This window comes from Seriola dumerili, unplaced genomic scaffold, assembly GCF_002260705.1.
Source record: "Seriola dumerili isolate Sdu_G_001 unplaced genomic scaffold, Sdu_1.0 BDQW01000110.1, whole genome shotgun sequence".
Lineage (NCBI taxonomy): Eukaryota > Metazoa > Chordata > Actinopteri > Carangiformes > Carangidae > Seriola > Seriola dumerili.
Genome location: NW_019174365.1, coordinates 8,644,665 through 8,664,421, shown reverse-complemented (window position 1 = coordinate 8,664,421; position 19,757 = coordinate 8,644,665). Strand labels below are relative to the sequence as shown.

Here is a 19,757-nt window from a genome sequence, read left to right as displayed (position 1 = left end):
ATAACAAATGATAGTCACACACACTTTATTTGATATATCATAAACTAAATATAATGTCATAATGTCACAAAGAACTTGTTTTTAAGGCTACTACTTATTTTTCTAGAATATCAAATAGTCATGACTAAATAAGCAACAATCAAATTTATCTTCATTTATTTTGGAAAACACACCCAAATTATTATTTTTGTAGTTTAACAATCCAAGAAACTCAGCTAATCTGCTTCATTGGGACTATGCAGGTGGGATTTGATCAGATTTGAGTGACAGTAACAAAACAACCAATCAATTTCAGCCTTTAACTTTTAAGACAACACAGATGAGAAGTCCTAAAAATGCTCTGGATACAATTATAGCAGCCACAGTGCTGGCCTATCAACAGATTAATTTCCATAACAAGTGAGCAGTGATGGAGACTCACTCCAGTCACTGATTTCAGCAACATGATGAATTTGAAAGCTCCAGTTACAACTGCTCTACAACTTGTTTGGGCATTGCATCTTAAAAGTTACAGAACAAAATCGCCAACACATTGCTACATGACGGTTTATTTTACACCATTTTATCTGTCCGCACATCCTCTAAGCCAAACCAGATTGTCCTTAAATGTCTTAGTCTATATTTAGGATATTGTATAGTTACGTTCATCTGAAAATCCTGAGGATTTTAAAGCCTAACATCCTTTAAACAGGATGTGCCACATTCATCAAATTTATGACTCTTTGGAGACAAACGTATATCTTGCGCTCGACACAAAATGTGTCAGCAGTGTGTTAAATAGCAGCACACTATGACATTATTCATATTAATAACATACACTGTGTTTAGAGTAACATGCGAGGTCATGTACTTAACTTTGCTGAGAGTGTCACATCCTTTCAGAGAGCATATGAAGATAGAGTCGGTCATCTCCACAGTACGAGAAGACGCTGTTTATAAGACAAGTCTCTCTCTGGATTAACTTCTGTAGATGTTGACCACTTTTGATCCCTAGAAGTCATTACTCTTTGAGTTTGTAGTGTGTGTGTGTGTCTTCTCCCTAAGCTGGGGCTATTAAGTTGTTTTAAACCAAATGGCGTACTCCACATCACTTTAGTATGGAGTCTATTTACAATACAATATCTACGGCTGACTCCTGAGTAAAAGGTTGAGGCATTTGTCTCCAGCAAACATTACGGGAGTCATTAGCTGAAATTCCTGCTGGGAGTGTGTACAACAGAAGTCTGAATATTATAGTATCATCTGAGCAAAAATGGTTCAAAGTACACAACAACAGCTTAAGTTTGGAAACAAACCCAGAAACATGACATTAGCATTTAAACTAAAAAATAAGTCTGAAAGATTCAGTAAGTCTTTTCACCACAAAAAGACTAAGTCACGATTGATTCAAAAGCCATTTCATTGCTATAATGACTTCTATAGCCTGTCAAGAAAAGCTAATACTGACATTAATGACACTAAGCACAACACAAAATTGCCTCGTATGTAGACGATGTCATACTGTTTTTACAGCCTCCTCCCTTGATGTTTCTCACCAGAAATTATGACGGCTTTCTGTTTGGCACCAAAAACAAAAGATTTCCAATTCTGCACAAAGCGGCTTGACTTTTAAGTGGTTTTGCACTTAAAAAAATAAGTTATTATTAATAATAATAATAACAATGGTGATGCTTATTTCTCTTCTCACCTCTCGATTTCACTTCTGCCATTCAGAAGCCAACCCACTATTCATTCATCCTTTTCAACCAATGGAGAGTCTTCCTGCCAACATCAGCTCCACTCCCCCCACTGAGCCCCTCCTCACTCCTGACGCGACTAACTGCACCGCCTGGGACCAGCGGTGGGGTACACCACACTTACACAGGTTAGCCCACCTGGATGTGCAGCTGTACCAAGACTTCTACGCTGTGTGGGTCTCTCTTATGGTGAGATAAAAAATACCAGCTCATTTTAGTGGATGTTAGATTAGTTGAATAGGATTGCTATTATGGATATAAAATGTAGTTTTTAGAATATTTATTTCAGTGAACTATGGCATATTGTTTATAAAGGGAAAAAATGTTGTGCTTCCTAAGAACTGTTAACAAATAACTAACAAATATCATGGCATTTATCCGTCCATTTTCTGCACTTGTTCAGGATTATTGGAGAGAGAGAATCTGGCAGGAATAAGACCTGCTCTCCAGACTGGATGGAAAAATTTGTGTGGGGAATGTGAAGGGTGAAAACTCTCCCTCAGACTTCTCTTGAGCAAGGCACTAAACCTTCAAATACTCCTTTCCTCCCCGCTGCAGGTGTGTAACTGTCTGATGCTGGTGGTTGGCGTGGTCCTCAACAGTTTGGCTCTGTATGTCTTCTGCGGGGCCTCCACCCACCCCTCAGCCTCTGTAGTTTACACCATAAACCTGGCTGTCGCTGACCTGCTGGTGGCGCTGTCGCTGCCCGCTCGCATTGCCCTGTACCACAGCGGAGGGAGTTGTGTGGCTTGCTCTTATGTTCACACCTTCAGCTACTTTGTCAACATGTACTGCAGTATCCTGTTTCTGACCAGGTGGGTGGGTCGCACCATTATTCAGCATTTAAAATGAATAAAGACAGAAGAACTTTCTTTACTTTCCTTCCTCCCTCCTCTCAGTATCTGTATAGATCGGTACCTTGCTGTCGTCCACGTGTCCAGCACTCTCCATCGATGGAGGACCACAGGAGCAGCCAGGTGTGTCAGCGCCACAGTGTGGTTCATTGCAATTGTGGTCACCTACTCTTTCCAGGTGAAGATGCAGTACATGCACTACAAGCATAACACAAAACACACTGAAATAAAACTTTTCAGGACGCCATCAGAATCAAGCTGAAAACCAGAAATCAAAGTCTCCTTAAAAGTGAACCAGAATAATAGAAGATGGAATTAAATCATCTCAGAATGAAAACTCACTATTTGGTTTAACTACTCACAACTTATCTCCACAGGGATATAATCTGTGATGTGAGGGTAGACATTGCTTAATATTATGGGGACACCAAATGAAAGAAAAGGTTGAATCCCTGTTTATGACCAATATTTTTTTCATGAACCTAAAAAAAACAAGGAACAATAACAAAAAAAATCAGAAATGAGACAAATATATGATATATCTAAATCCAAAAGGGTCACAATCCAAAATGCTTGGGAGCAACTGATGTAGGGGTTAAATCATGTTTATGTTATATTAGATGAATGATCCATTTAAAGGAGAAGAGGCACTTTTAAATGTTGTGTTGGCATCTCTCCCCTACCTTCCTCCTGTCCTCCTCTCTCCAGACCACAGCGTTGGAGTTGAGTTCATCCTGCGTGCTCCTCCCTGCCCTCTTCTACCTCACCATCCTGGAGTTCCTCCTCCCCCTCCTCGCTGTGGTGGGCTTCACGCTGCGCGTTGCGTGTTTTCTCTCTTCCACCCACGGCCTGATGCCCCAGCAGAGCAGGGCGAGGAGGGCTCGTGCCATCAGACTTCTGGCCACCGTCCTGGTAGTCTTCACTGTTTGTTTCACGCCCTTCCACATCCGCCAGGTGCTGGTTTACTTCAGGGTCAAAGTCGGCGGGGAGGGTCTGGGTCAAGGGGCGGGGCACGTGCTCGCCTATCACATCACGGTGACCCTGAGCAGCCTCAACAGCTGCCTGGATCCAGTGGTGTACTGCTTCGTGACGGACAGCTTCAAGAGAGTTTGGAGGACGAGGAGGAGGGGAGGGAGGGATGGAGACGGGGAGGCCGGGCATACAAGTGCGGGAGAAGTGGAGAGGAACTCGGTGAATAAATGTTCAGGTACAGCGCTGGCGATAGCTCACAGCGTCGCCACTCTCACTCTCACCAGCGCACCCCTCTCTGCAGCCAGCATGGACCAGTCCACTTAGACAGGTGGCCTCCCCTCCACACCTGTGGATGGAACAGTCCAGAGAGACAGTGATGGATGAACAGATACAGAGAAAAGATTCAGAGGCTGGAAAAAATAAAGATAAAAACAAAAATATAAACACTTTCAATTTCTATTCAAGATTAACAAAACAAACGACTTCAGTGGCTGCATCCATCCCCGTCCCTTTATCTCTCCATGTTCTCGCCTTTCCTGCCCTCTGACCTCGTTTGGATGTTGTCCCGAGACTGGTGAGAACAAATACTGGACCACAAAGGGATGGTTTTGATGTGAAATTGATGAACTCATACTAATGGAGATATCACATGCTTCATTAAATGTGATGTTGAGAGGTGCCCCTGTGACTTATGGGTTAAAACAGCGACTATGACCTGCAACATCCCTGATTGAAGCCTGGCTTCAGGCTTTTGTTGCATGTTCTTCCCCATCTCTCTCTTTCTCTCTCTCTCTCTCTCTCTCTCTCTCTCTCTCTCTCTCTCTCTCTCTCTCTCACCACAATTACTGTTCTAATGAACTAATTAAGGCATAAAATACCAAAAATATACATAGAAGAAATGTGATGTCAAATACTGAAAAAGTGGAGTGGATTATTAAGAGAGTACAGAGTTTATATTTGACATCTAGGCTCTGACCTCGTCCCTCCCCTCAGAAAACATCGATAATAATATCGGCAGTCCACCACTAACCATGACCTCAGTAGTTGAATGAACTCCTCTCACAAAGTGACAAACTTAATGTATAAGCATTGTAAAGGAAGAATTTGTGGCAGAACAGCTGTATTAGATTGCGTCACACTTGAGTATTTTTATTTCCACAGTCTTGTGGCCAAACTATGATGCTTTAAATGGAAGCAGTCTGTTGTACGCTCTCCTACCTTTCCTGTCACTATGTTTGGCCTGTGTAGCTGTGTAAAACCTAAGTGGAGGTTAAAAACATCTGGGAAAGATGACATCAGCAACATTAACACGCAGAATGAAAGAGTTAGAGAGCAATACAATGAGACGGAGTCTTGAGTCAACACACTAAATAAGCTGGAAGCGAAGCTCTCTTCAGAAGTATAAACACTTGTAACAGTCTCTCAAGTACATAGTGCAGCTCTCTTTAAAGCCTTTGTGTATTATTTTAAGTGTCTAAATGGAAGAGTGCCGTCAGCATCGGAGGGAAAACCTACATCAACTTTAAAGGAAATTATTAAAAACACAATCGCAATTTTAGTTTCTACTAGTGTTCTATTTTATTTTCCGACATTTTAGAGGACATGATGTTTTATACCATGTAACCGTACAACTGAAACTTTCCCCACTTCAGTTGTTTATGATGCTTCCTAAACGTCATAAAACATCTAAGAGACAGGAACATACAGTAAACAGTTATGATACTTTCTGTACTGCTTTCTCCTGCTTTCTGTTTTCCATGTGTTGTTTTACAACAAGAGAACTGTGCTCGCTTGTTATTTTTCAATTTGTGTAAATTTGGGAGAGCACTGAACTGAGTCAAGAGACAGAAGGTTTGGTTGATACTGTACATGTATATGGGTTATTAAAAATCAACTATATCCTCAGCACTACTTGTTTGTATCGTAGCATTCCTTAATGATTTATATTTGTTGTATTTGTTAAATGTAAAAATCTCTAAACTCTATGTGAAAATCTATGTACATAAACATGTTCATTGTAGTAGTCAAAGTGTTTCTGCAGCTGCTGTTGATGAGCTTTAAAACCACTTTTCCTACAGTTCCATTCAAAAACATCCTATTATTTTAAATTATGGGATCAGTTAGTTATGGGATCAATCAATTAAAACATCCATGAATAATGAAAAAAAAAAAAGGAAAAGAAAAATCATTACATTATCAGAGCCACTTTGGTTTGCTCCACCAGAGGACAGTGTCTGACCACAGCAGCAGGTTGGGTCGTCTGGAACACACTGACTCAAAATGAACAGCGGCAGCTGATGATGATTACGTAAATTAACAGTCCCTTAACAGACTCTGTGTTCTGCTCTATAGAACTTCAAAACCTGACATTTTCAACTAAACCATTGAAAATGAAAATTTAATTTAAAATTTTTCTGTACATTGACTTCAGCTGCAGTCATTTAAAATAAAATGTGGAGTGGGCTCGTTCTCAACATGGCTTAGTTTCACTGATTACAAATGAGAGAGGTTCATCATTTTTAAGGGAAGTGTTAGTCAGCGTGTGAGTTATTCAATTGAGTGGAATTTGCCTTTAACCCCTCCAGCGGTGCAGCAGGTCACTATAGTTCATTTTACGCAATGTTCTGGGCCTGCAAGTTTACACACAAATATATATATATATATATATATACAGTATATATTTACCACCGGCCCGGTCCTGCTGTCATATGATGAGTCTAGATCAGACACACACACACACACAAATACACACACACAATAACCAGTTTCAGGTTCCTCCTCTGGTTTCTCTGGAAGGAAAGGGCTGTGACACAGTGTGTGAGACAGAAATCTGATTCTGCAGGATCAGAGTTTTCTGATCCTCCCCTCTTCTCTCCACGGTCTGACCCCGCAGCATCATGGGAAGCTAGTCGGCTGTTTGAAGATGCTGAACTAAGTTGTTTTGACAAGGAAAAAAAAAATTACGGTCCTGAAAGTGCAGACCTGCAGGTTATTTCAGCAGCAGTTACATAGATAATGACATGTCACACACTTTTTCTCCTTAGTCTTTTTAATTTCATTTACATTTTACTTTGATTTGTTTTGATGTTTTATATTTGACTCATGAAGCACTTATATTATACAAATAAATATTATAAATAAAGTCTTAAAGTCTTATATGGCCTGATGTGCTGTAAAGCCAACAGCAGATTACTGTTCATTTTGTTTTTAGATTTTACCTTTCCTTTCTAACTGAACAAACCCACCTATGTTCATGACTAGACATATACTGTATGTCACATACAGAACTTTCTGACTTTGTTTCGTAAATAAATGTGAATAACCAGAAAAAAATGACCTTTTCTTGCCTTTATGTGTTATGTGTGTACATTGTTAAAATCAACAAATCAGAAAATGACTTTCTGGTCAATTGCTTGTGTAAAGTCAAATAAAGCCATCGTCACCACTAATGCATCAGACATGGATGTGAATATTGTATATATATTATATGTAGCCTGAATATGATTAAAATACTTGTTCATATGGTTCACCTGCAGCTTTGAAGTGAGACAGTGTTTAGGAAAATAAAAAGAGCAAAAGAAGAAAATACAAATCAATATCTTAAAAAAATAGTAAAGTCAGTTATTGACAACACCCTTATGAAGCCTTCACAGCAATCTAGTAGAATCATGAACCTTCTGCCCAGTTCTCAGTAGGAAACTGACTACAAATGGTGAAACTAATGCTGTTTTGAGGTATGCGAGGGCTGGTGATGGCTGCAGAGCAGTGGGAAGGGGGCGCTGGCCGCTGATACTGTTGGGCAGTTCACAAACCATTGGGTGACATCACGGTGGGTCGGCGCTTGGTGTAATCTGATTATTATCTAGTTTCACAACACAACAATAAATGTGGAGCTTGTAGTCACCTGATCTGAGTTTCCTGCACAACACTTGTGATTTGTTGTCTGCAGGAGCAGACATAACGTAACACTCTCCTTCCACCGGCAGAAAATGTTTCGATAAATACCATTTGGTAAGACCCTTCTTCAGTTTAGATTTTTCTCACATTTTGGCTTTTGACTGAAAAATGTTAAATAAAGAAATGAGACAATGTTGGTTTAGTTCTCAACAGATTTTAAAGGTGCGTTCCATACAGTGTTCATCCAGAGTCCTACATATGAAGGCTCAAGCATATTTACAGAACACAGAGATATATACAGTCTTTATATAGAAAACAAAACTACTAACAAAAATAATCATCTTTTTTATAGCAGCAAAAAAGAAGAAACTAAAAGAGAAATATGTATATTTACACTTTTTTTTTCAAATAACAAGGCATGTCATATATAGTACACTGCACATACTTGCTTTCCCATTCTTTAAGCATTTTTCTTGATTTAATCTCTGTGAAGATCAAAGTATATAGGCATCTCTCTCCTCCATCATTCACACACAGTTTACTAGAGGCAGAGCCACACACACACACACACAGAGTTTGGACAGGTTGGACTAACTGCATGGCCGCCACACTGCTGCCACAGACAGCTGCTGGCTGGAAGTATGACACAGCATCACCACATCGACACATTCATTCAGTGATCAGGACGGTGGAGCCAACATGGCTGCCACTGAAAAAGTGCAAAAGGCCAAACTATTGTGTGTGGCCCTGCCTAAAAGTCAAAGAACAGATACAAAAAAAAAAAAAAGACATTTTCTAGTTGAGTTAAAACACCAGAACAGAGACAAAAAGACTCGTAAATAACCTCCGGTATTACAGCCATCGACTCCAGAGTTAAGTGTAAACCAAGTGATTGCAAAGAACAGAGAACAAGAACCAAAATACAAACACTGAGATGACATTTTTTAACACACTCTTGCCTTTTGCTTTAAATGTGAACAGCTGTGAGACGACTGCTCACACACACACACACACAAACAAACAAACACACAGAATCCAGTCCGTTTCTGTAACATCTCCCGCAAATAGAGCAAATAGAATAACTTTAATTTACTCTTTTGGAAACTAGGTGAAAAGTGTCCTTTATAGATAAGAAAACTCAAAAAATAAATATCCACAGTTATTTTTTTTCTTTCTTCTGCAACACAATTGTACTGTTTTTGTATTTTCTTTTTAACTTATTATGTGCAAGTTCTGTGCAATGTCAGACCCCCCCCCTCCCTGGCTTTGTCAATCAAAACAAAAACGATTTCGGCTGAAATCAACTCACATTCATTTACTTTTTTTTTTTTTCAAACGTTTAAGTCACCAGATGGAATCAAAGAAAAGAACTCAATCTCCCAGCAGGCCGAGCGAGTGGCCGTGCTGTCTGCACATTCCAGAGTCAACGGTAAAAAGGCTTGGGACATTAAAAACAACAACCCCTCCTCCTTAAAAAAATTTTAAAAAATCAAAGACTTTCCACTGCATTGGAACAAAAACACTCATGTTGCACTTCAAGTATTCACGGCTTGGAGTTTTACGCCTACACTTTTAACAAGTAGTGTTGCCTGAGACGACTCACATCTCGTCTTTTTACACATTTCAACACCTTCCGTCCACGTGTGTGTTGTGCTGAAAAGCGACAAGATGAGCGCTGTCTGACACTTTACTCATAGATGTGCAAAAATGTAAGAAGTCACATGCTTGTTAAGAGTGTACTGACCCAGACCGAGCACAATGCTTCAGCTTAAAGAGTACATGTTGGTTTTTTTTGTTTTTTCTTTAAACACATTTAAGTTCAAATAAAAAGACACAAACATCCAGCCATGCATTAGAAAATACATCCCTGACCTATTAGGACAATAAAGAAAAGAGCTTGGAGTGATTTGTACAGAGTCTTACTTTGGTGTTCCACACATGCAGTATCGCATGCAAACCTCCCAAACCCAAAGTTTGTTTTTTAAATCTTCATGTTTGTCCTTAAACTGAAGTTGTGTGTCCATTTTTTATCCAGAATATTTTTATTGCCCTAGTGGTTACAGAAGCCGTGCAAAACTCTGGCACCTGTACCTCCTCGTCTTTTGTCATCGTCCCATCCCTGCTTTTATTTTTTTTTTCGTCCCAGCACCACAACCAGAGCAGGGTCAACCCAGGAAGCAAAATACTCCTCCTCTTTGCTCTGCTCTGGGACTGACTGAATGTACCTGAAATTATGGAAGGAATCTAATTTGTTAAACACAGGGTTAAACTCTGCAACAACACCCACCCAAGTGGAAAAAAAACAACAACCACAACATCAGTGAGTAAATTCTCCTCTAAAAACCCCAAAAATTAAGATAAGCTTCTGCACTAAATTCTTTAATACACGCTGTTTCATTCGTAAATGAACCCACTGCAATTTTCCATTTCGATTCCTTTCAATTTGCATGTTTCAGCTGATTGAGCTGAAAGGAAAACTGACCCAAATCCACGGCCTTTCACCCTGACAGACGGCAGGATAAACACCTGGAACAAACAACCCTGCTCTGCCCGCGCAAACCTCTCACAGTCCTCCAACCCAGCTGATTAACAGAGGCCATTATTGCAACAAACGATCTGATTTGTCAGAAAACAAACAGCAATAAAATCTTTAATTTTGCCCTTCTAACTTCAAGTTTGTTTTTACACATCCAGCATCCTCGGCTAAGGAAACATTCCAAAGATTACGATTATTTAACCTCATCGGTCTACGCTCAATATCAATAAGTACTATTAAGAGATTAGTTTTACATAACTTGCATTTATCCCCTCTGTGTTTTTAATCAGATATTTTTGTGATTAGCCTAATGGTCTCACCACTGTGTATGGATGTTAACAGGGTCGGCGTAAAGCTACGCTCAGTAGTTTTACCTCCTCATCCACCACTACGCCCTCATTAAACAGCTGATGCAGCCATCTTGCAAAAGCCCCATTACTGTTTTGTTAAATTGGACTTAGGGCTGCAAAACGGATCTGAATCATCTTCAATGGAGCTAACTAAAGCTGTTAGAAGTAAATAATGATTTCTCATTAAGGGAAAATTTGGTAAATTATTCTTGGTGTGAAAAGTTAAGACATACATTTCAAAATTAGTGATAATTCAAAATCTTGCTTAAGTTCAAACATTTAAAGCAGAAGTTTAGGATTTTGGGAAATACACTCATTTTTTTTTTTCTTGACCACAGTTAGATGAGAAGATTGATATCGCTCTCATGTCTCATGACTACAATAAATATGCAGGTAAAACCAGCAGCTGACTAGCTTAGCTTAGCATAAAGACCGAGAGCAGGGAATAACAGCAAGCCTGGCTCTGTCCAAAGGTAACAAAATCCACCTACCAGCACCTGTACAACCCTTTAATTAACACGTAATTATATTTTATTTAATCTGCACAAAAAACAAAATAGGTGCTTGTAGGCAGACTTTGTTACCATCGGTCAGAGTAAGCTAAATTAACCAGCTGCTGACTGTAGCTTCATATTTACCGTGCAGACATGAGAGTGGTATGTATCCTGTCATCTAACTCTCAACAACAATAAGCACGTCATAAGATGTTGAACTTTTTTTTTTTTTTTAAATGCAAACATTTCTCCAGTCCGCCTCTAATCCTTCTCTCCTCTGTTGAATACCAGTTCATGCCACACACAGAAGTAATTAGCAGCTAAAATGTTATTTTCTGCTTCTCTCTACTGATTATATATCTGATTATATATTTGGCCCATTAGAGGGATTTATTTTGTTTTTCTCTCTTACATCACATGGGCCCCAGAAACCTGATGTTTCCTAAATTCTTTTCTTTCAGATTTACCAGGATCCGCTCTAATATGCCCGTGTCCCACTCCAGACACTGGTCATTACTGGTACAGTCACTGGATCCACTGGAACAAAAGAGTGTCAGGAAGCTCCGTCCTGCTGGACACCTAAGACAAACAAATCCAACACCCTGAAAGTCTCAGAGAGGATTTCAAACAATGCTTTTCTAACTGAATGCTGCATCACTTTTTTCAACAGTGGCTCAGCTAATGTGCAGTTAGTGACAAACAGGGTGTTAACAGCATTTTTTTTTTTTTTTTAAATAAACAGACAAAAAAAAAAAAAAAAGGAGAGAGAAAGAACAACTCCACATCTCTCTTCTCTGCTGTTTGGTTTGTCTCTTCTCCGCTCCTCTAACATGCAGCATGCAGGTTAGTCTGATTATTCGAAACAAACAGAAGCATCATCATCAACATCATCATTTTCTCTGGGTCCTCAATAAATCATGAAAATAGTATTTTGGATTGTAATGCCCTGTAATGCTGCACATATTGCATTGTTGCTCTTTCTTTCCTGGAATTTCTGTCAATAAAGATCTCTACTGTTTCACTGTTTTTAACTCTCTCTATATACAGGCATCTTCACACTCATGCTCCATACTTCAGAGCAGAGCCTCTTAAATATTGTCATCTTTGCCCCGGAGTGAAAGTCAAATCAAAGATTTTAGCACTTCTGCCATGTGACGAAAGGCAAAAACAAAACACTCCCAATCAATTCAGGTGCTCAAGATCAATCATTTCCCCCAGGAACCAGGCTTCAGGCTCTTAGTTTCAGAAATGCCACTTCCAAAAGTCTTTAGAGTCTTAAAGCTACTGTCGCATAGCGCTGGAAAAGTCCCGCAAAGCTGAGTGTGTTAGGTTTATTTTGGTGAACACTGTGGCTCCTCTGGAGACGCCAAGTCAGCAGACACACACACACACACACACACACACACACACTCTCTCTCCTCGATCAGTGTCCACATCACGGAGCAAAGACTCAATCGAGCAGATTCCACAGCGAGGAAGAACGATTTTCAGCATTTTTGTTTTATTTTCTCATTGATTGCAGCTTCGAGGACTAATGTTCAACAGAGTTCATTATTCATGTGTTCATTCGATTCAGATTCAGAGGTGTGTGCGTGTGCGGGTAAGGTTTTTCATGTATGAATGTGAATCCCCTGAAGTTTCCTGTCCAGGCGGCTTCTCAGTAGCACCTCCTAGAGGCCCTGAGAGACAGAGGCGACCTCTCCTTACAACCATGACCTGTGAATTACTCACTTCTGGACGACCCTGACGGATCAGTCAAATGTCCGTGAGGGTTAAGTGGAAGGAATTTCGGTGATGGCTGAAACAGCGCTGGGACCAGAATGATTATTTTGTAGGGTAAGTCGGTCTGGTATGACACTGGTCCCACGTCAGATTAAGTTGTTTCCTGCAGAAAATCAAGATATACCGAATCAGAAAAAGCAAGAGCAGACACAGAGAGTGCACCGGCTGCCCTCCTCTCTCTTCTTTATGTCTGCAAGCTCCAGCACGATGAGGACCCTGGCACATCCTTAAGTCTCTTCCAACAGCATTGATGATAAAAGTGAACTTAGTCGTGCCTGCAGCAACACGCCGATCACAGCGCAGACTCATTCTCCGTGTGGGAGGAAGTGGTGGTGGTGGTGGCTTTGCCCTCCTTGTTGAGTTTCAGGAAGCTGGGTTTCTCTATCACCACGGTTACAGCCGCTTCATTGCTGTTGGGTTTTTCCAGCTTCGTCAAGGCCCGTTTCTCCGAAGCTTTGGCTGACTCCCCCTCCCTGGCAACCACAATTAAAATCATAACAGTTAGGACTGAATTTGAGGCTTAAAGGAACAGTTTGACATTTTTGGGAAATATGATTATTCACTTTCTTGCCAAGGTGGAGTTTGTTACCTTTGAGCAAGGCTAGCTGTTTCTCCCGTTTCCAGTCTTAATGCTAAGCTAAGCTAACTGGCGTTTGTTCTTTAGCTTCATATTCAGCAAACAAACACGAGAGTGGTATCGATCTTCTCTTCAGCAAGAAAGCGAATAAGCATATTTGCTAACATGTGAAACTACTCCTGTAATGACAAGCAAGTGACTAGAAGACCAGGTGGTTTTCTCACCCGTTGTGTGGAGACGGGTAAATGACCAAAAAGCAGGCAGTGAAGAATCCAAGGAGGGAGCCCCCAGAGGCCACCAGGGGAATGACACGGACACTGCCAACAGCTTCCACCACCGCACCCAGAGCTGAGGCCACCAAGATCTGACTGATGTACACCTGTAAAAAATCACATTAGGATTGCTTAACAATGCAGCCTTTCTTTAGCTTTACTGTAGCATACAGTGCATATAAAACTATTCACACAGATTTTGTGAATACACACCTGGCATGATAAGATAGCGCAGTCGATGCCAAAGCCTCTCCGGGAGTTACCTGGACTGTGCTGGATGTACTGCAGCAGAGAAGGTTACAGTTAATGAATGCCACTCACACCAATGAAAGAAGTCATTTACAAAGAGAACAAAGGTAACATTTAGTTTGTTTGAAGATCAGGTTTTAAAGGATAAGTCTGTCATTATCCAATATCTTTCTTACTGTCAGCAAAACCCAAGACCAAAACCAACAGTCTGTCACTTAAAATGCATTACCTCTTGGTTTCTACTGAGGATGTCACAAATGTATACTTTCCTAAAACAGCAGGGCACTGTAGTTTCTACGATTCTCAAACAGGAATAAATAGTGCATTTGTTGGGGACTATTTTCAGCTGCGGATGAATAATCATTTGGTGGATTGGTGAATATGTACAGCAGTAGGACGGCAAAATAAACCACAATGACTGTTCAGGATAATGTCTCCCAGTGCAACAATGTGGTTTATTTATACATTTCGAACAGCTTTTGGACAGCAACGCAGGTTAAAACTGGCACAATTTATATCACAATCACATCAATCTATCAATCAGTCAATCAATCAATCAATCAATCAATCAATCAATCAATCAATCAATCAATCAATCAATCTAACTAACTAGCGGTCCCTGGTCAGGTCAAAACAAACAAGGGTAAGTCTCTACCTCTTTCATTTCATGATACTGTCCTAGCAGAGCATAGGGACAGTAGGAGATACTCATGGAGATGATGCCCATGCTGCTGATCATCACCATGGAGACATACACATTAGGGAAGATTGCCATGACAGCAGTTCCTATGGAGGGAAAAAAGACAGGTAAATTCCAAAGTTACTTATTAGCTACTGACATTTATTTTGTTCTCTGCTATCCCTGCACTGTGGTTCATACCTATGGAGAATCCAAGTGTCCCCAGGATGTAGATGACTTTAATGCTCAGGTCAAAGTTGTCAAGGTACTTCTGAAGAAGAGCTGCAAAAGAAAGATTAGTTGATTTAGTCCAGAGTTTAATGTCCAGGCATGAACTTTGCAGCTTATAAACAGCCAGAGAGTTTGTTTTCTTGAAGACAATTGCGTGTGATAATGTGCATAATGTCCACATGTCATGTGAGAAGTGTGTTTGTGTGTGGTTACCTGAGCATGTCGCAGCAGTCATGGCATATATAACCAGCCCCCAACATCCCATCTGAACTCCTCTGTGATAGTTATCCAGCAAAGTAGAGTTAGCAGGAGCCTGAGAGAGAGAGAGAGAGAGAGAGAGAGAGAGAGAAAAACAGACAAAGTTTTTATCTGAACTGAGAGGCGGCCAAAACAAAGACTCCATCCTGTACACACACAAAGTCATTTTGTTGTTTTTCCAAAAGAATCATAAGTCAACGCCACCAGATCATTTTGGATTTCCTTCTAAGCAGACAGAGTCTCTTTGTTGTTTCTGACCTATGAAGTGTCTTTTTTTTTCCTGACTCTGTATTTTGGGAAAAGATTGACATGGCAGTTTTTCTTCCTCTGTGCACCAGACTGAAGTTCAGTGCAGGAGAAGTTCACCTGTTCCTTTGCCTAGTTGCCTATTGGATATTAAAATGTTTAATATGATAACATTTTATGATTTCTGACTGGCTTTTAAATAATTTGGTTGTGTTCATATTCTTAATCTTTAAACCGTTTTGCACTCATTTCGATATTGAGAGATTATGTAAGAATACATGTAAATAACACATAATTCCACTGTGTTGTGTATTCATACTCGTCTCTTTCTGAAATGTCATCACTTTGGCAATATTAGTTTTGACTAAAAGTGGTCATGTAAGTCTGCGTATGCTCGTACGGTGGGATCTCCGTGGTAGATGACTTGTCCCATGAAGTCGGTGAAAAAGACGGCCTCGGCGATGATGGAGAACCAGGTGAGCAGGTGACAGGCGCACAGGCGAAGCAGCTCCGGAGGCATCTTCAGCATGGAGAGCCACAGCAGCCGCACAGTGGTCTCGACCTGAACAGAGCACGAGAGGAAAGTTACCGCAACATTACACTATATACTGCCCAAAAAAAGAGACTCTTCACATAGCGGAAAGAAATGGAAAGTGCTGTCTTGTTGCCATGGTTACAGGTTTAGTGGCAGAAAATAACGCTTGAAAATGTATTACATGACTCTTCTGCTTGGATTTGTATTTATATTTGCCCAGTGTCCATTATGATCTGCGCTGCTTGCCTACCAGTGCATCACAGGCAGCAGTAGTAGTATTAATAGTATCGCAGTCTGTTATTTGACTTGTAAATTCCTCCTCCCGCTCCTCACCTCGCCCTCCTCGCTCTCTGTATCTCCACTGGAAGAGTTGGTGTTTCCACTTCGGTTTCTGTTTCTCTGTCTGTTCCTCCTCCTGTGTCTGGCCTCCACTTCGTACAGGTCGTTCATGCTGCGAGACGGCTTGATGAGAAAAGCGGCGTTGGCTCGGCGGTAGCGGTAACGGTGGCTGCCCACTCGGCCGTAGTAGGAGAAGGTGCAGGACGGCTGGCGGTAGAAGGTGTGACGGTGACGTGACTGCCTCATGGGAGCTCCGGTACTGGCAGCTGGAATAACAGACAGATTACAGAAACAGTAAAGACAACGATTCATCAGATTCTTCATTTTATTTTTATATTTTTATTTATATATTATAAATGTATAATATCACATGAACACACTGACCTTTGACCATTCCAGCACGATGGGCCTGTCCTTTAGAGCTCAGTCTGTTGCTGTTAATTCTATCAGGATTAGTGACACTGGCTAAGAGCCGCCCGTTCAGGGTTCGCTGCTCGTTGAGCTGGTTGTTAAGCAGCGCCTCCTGTCCGTCATCGTTTTCCATTTCTTGCAAGAAAGCAGAGAGGCGGGATATTCTGGGGCCGGGAGCGTGGTTGTTGTTTTGGGGGCGGAGCAGGTCCTGGCTGCCTGTGCTGCTGCTGCGTCTGATGTTGGCGAACCGGGGAGGGGGGGTGCTGTGACTAGGGTTGAAGAGGGAAGAAGCGGTAGGTGGCGAGCCGTGATAGGGCGAGAGGCGGTCGGCGAAGATGGACGGCTCTATGTGGCACAGGAACATTGCGTCATGGTCCAGGTGGTCGAGGGTGCTGTCAGCCATGGCGAGAACGCTGTCACTTTTACCTGAAGAGAGACAAGGAGAGGGCTGATCAGTTTAGATGTGAGGAATTCAGAGAAAATGATAAACAAGCAACGACATGGTTGAGAAACACAGATCTAAATTATCTATAATACTACTAATATTGTCTCTTTATTAAGGGGCATGGATTTTCCTTCCCATGTTTCTTTGGATGTGAAGGGGAAAAGATTTCATTTAGATTAGACTCACTTCTCACAAGCTCCACCTCCAGAAAGTCCATGTCCATATCTCCGCGCTCTGACTGGTCATCTCCATAGGGGTCATAGAGGTCGTAGCTGTCCATCGTTTCATCCTCTCCAATCATTTCCAACTTGGGAGTGAGAAGTCCGTTCCTGCCATTGGCCGACGGCTGTGGGTTGGTGGGATCTGGACTCTCCTGGAAAAAGAGCAGTGAGAGGACGTAATGAAAACTCCACTTTTATTTATTTATTTATTTATTTTATTAAAATTGAATTTTACACTACACGGCGTACATGGTCCAGCCTGTCATGTTGGGGCGAGTACTGCTGCTCCTCGATGCTGAAGAGATGTAACACCACAGAGACGGAGAAGAGGATGGCGGCGAAGAAGAACAGGATCTGCTCCTGAGATTTGAAGGCTGCTCCGAGGAAGGTGTGTGTCCAGTCTAAACCTCCGAGAGCGTAGCCGACTGCGCCGCCAAGACCTGCACACACGGTCACACGAAGCAGATGAGCGGAGACATGAGCTCAGTTTCTCTCTCAGGGTGTTTGTTTGTTAAATTTGTGTCGATCATGCTCAGTGAATTCTTCTTTTTCACCTTTAACCTTCAGCCACTACACGAATGTGAACTGTATTAAAATCCTGTGAAAGTTATGGTGTGTGTGTGTGTGTGTGTGTGTCTGTATATGTGTGAGACGTCAGCCGTACCCGCTGAGGCGGCGTGGATATTGAGCGCCATGTCTTGTTCCTCTGTGTCTGCCACGTCTAGCAAGTACGCTCTGATTGGTCCCTCGGTGGCATCCGCACAAAAGTCCAACACCACGACTCCCAGCACAGTGAGAACGATACCTATCGGTTGTCTCCCCTGCTCGTCACCTAGCGACAGACCTGATGGAGAGAGACGGAAATTGTTTAACGTGTGTTTTTCTTGTTGTTACACAACAAGCAAACCAACAGTGGGGGCTGTATCAAAGTCGGCTCCATGCAATTCAATAACTTTATTCTTCACTGGTGGGGCAGTTAAATCGTGTAGGTAACAGAACACAAAAGAACAAATAACACAATAAATGCAATACAACTAGAATCATAACTGTATGATGTGAAATGTGCTAGTTGCATAAGTCAACAGTGGTTCAGAGATAGATATAATAGATATACTGTATGTGAGTATTTTTATTTATCATATTCATAAGATACTTTTTATAACATTACATTTTATTTGACAATTTTTCATTGCTTCAATGCTATTTCGCCATCTTATAATAGATGGAATTTTGCATGGTGAATTATTAAATTAATGGCAAAGTTAAACCAAATACGTTGATTTAAAGTGTGTTCAACTTAAGGCCCATAAATAACAAAAGAAAATGAGTGATGTAACCCTGGTCAGAGCTGCGCATCTGATCAATACGTGATTGTTGAGTTACAACTGCTGTCACACACAGGTCACTGCACATTTTCCATACTGCTTTATGTGATGTGTGTGTCCTTGTGTGTCTCATTACATTTGTGACCCAGTCTTCCCCTCGAGCTGCTCAGTGTGCGTTTGTGTCCGTGCGCCTGAGTAAATGTATCAATGTATGAGAACGACACAACAGAGTGAATGGGAAAGCTTTAGTAACCTGCATATAAAACATAAAACAGTGTGCATGCGTGCATGCGTGCATGCGTGTGTGCGTGAAATATCAGAGGGAATGTGACGCAGCATGACTTCACAAACTGAAATCCATTAACGTCGGGGAAACAAAAATGTTCATAGAAGGCAAAGTGTGTGTGTGTGTGTGTGTGTGTGTGTGTGTGTGTGTGTGTGTGTGTGTGTGTGTGCGCGCGCGCGTATGTGTGTGTTGTGGGACAATGGAGTCACACTACTCACTAGCCAGCCAGGCAGACAGGAACTGAATTGTGATTGGTAGAAAGGGAGAAGCAAACAGGAAGCATTTCCCTGTGAACTGCCTGCTTCTGTGTTCCCATGTCAACATACACACACACACACACACACACACACACACTCACATACACACACTAATACACAGATTACTACAGTTTTCCCATGTCACCCTGTGTTGTTCACACACATTTATATATACACAACCATGGAAACGTACACTTTCTTTTATTCTCTCATTTCTCTCATACGGATACAGGTCAACTGTCACACACTCACACACACTCACACACACTCACTCACTCACACACACTCACACACACTCACTCACACACACTCACACACTCTCACACACAATGTGGGCAACAGCTCAAATCAGTAACACACTCCCTGGTGCCCTAAAGCGACCTGAGTGCCAACCTCTGGGCAGAAGAATGGAGGTAGACCAGAACAGAATTGAATAGAACTGAATAGAATCTGCTGACAGTAAAAAGTTCACACAGCTTTCGTTCTTGTTATTTATAACTCCTTTGTTGATTAATTTCACTTTATTCTATTTAGAGACATTTAAAAGCTCCGCTATTGTTGTGCTGAACATTTTTCACCAATTTGGTCCGCATTTGAATATGAAGCATGTACACTCTGTTATTAATGTGGGCAACAGCTCAAATCAGTAGAGATGCACCAGTATGAAGTTGAACTTGAGGACAACACCCGTACAATAACCAGTTAGGCCTGCAACTAATGTTTTCATTCATCTGCCAGTTATTCTTTCAATTAATTGATTAACTGTTCAGCCCATTGAAACATCATAAAATTGTCACAAGATTTT

At 41.3% G+C, this 19,757-nt stretch overlaps 2 protein-coding genes across 3 annotated transcripts in view; one reads left to right on the top strand and one right to left on the bottom strand.

Annotated features, from left to right (window-relative positions):
* Nucleotides 1-1,808: 1,808 nt before the first annotated feature.
* On the top strand, nt 1,809-3,886 carry LOC111223119 (G-protein coupled receptor 20-like; the record flags this gene model as incomplete). Its single annotated transcript, XM_022747147.1, has 4 exons — nt 1,809-1,925; nt 2,295-2,551; nt 2,636-2,768; nt 3,299-3,886. Coding segments are annotated over 4 exons (1,095 nt in total), but the record flags the coding sequence as incomplete, so codon positions are not given.
* Nucleotides 3,887-11,591: 7,705 nt separating this feature from the next.
* Nucleotides 11,592-19,757, bottom strand: part of slc45a4 (solute carrier family 45 member 4) — a 38,459-nt gene continuing 30,293 nt past the window's right edge. Inside the window, exons 3-15 of one of the 2 annotated variants that reach the window (XM_022746965.1) lie at nt 17,749-17,928; nt 17,334-17,524; nt 17,050-17,236; nt 16,392-16,844; nt 16,002-16,273; nt 15,534-15,695; nt 14,843-14,942; nt 14,600-14,680; nt 14,375-14,505; nt 13,684-13,752; nt 13,423-13,577; nt 12,897-13,094; nt 11,592-12,724 (exon numbers count right to left, since the gene is read on the bottom strand). In XM_022746965.1, the coding sequence (XP_022602686.1) occupies nt 12,914-13,094; nt 13,423-13,577; nt 13,684-13,752; nt 14,375-14,505; nt 14,600-14,680; nt 14,843-14,942; nt 15,534-15,695; nt 16,002-16,273; nt 16,392-16,844; nt 17,050-17,236; nt 17,334-17,524; nt 17,749-17,928 (2,162 nt within the window). In that variant the 3' untranslated portion in view covers nt 11,592-12,724; nt 12,897-12,913. Of the gene's footprint in view, nt 13,095-13,422; nt 13,578-13,683; nt 13,753-14,374; nt 14,506-14,599; nt 14,681-14,842; nt 14,943-15,533; nt 15,696-16,001; nt 16,274-16,391; nt 16,845-17,049; nt 17,237-17,333; nt 17,525-17,748; nt 17,929-19,757 lie in introns of both variants that reach the window. The other variant, XM_022746964.1, reaches the window with a different exon arrangement.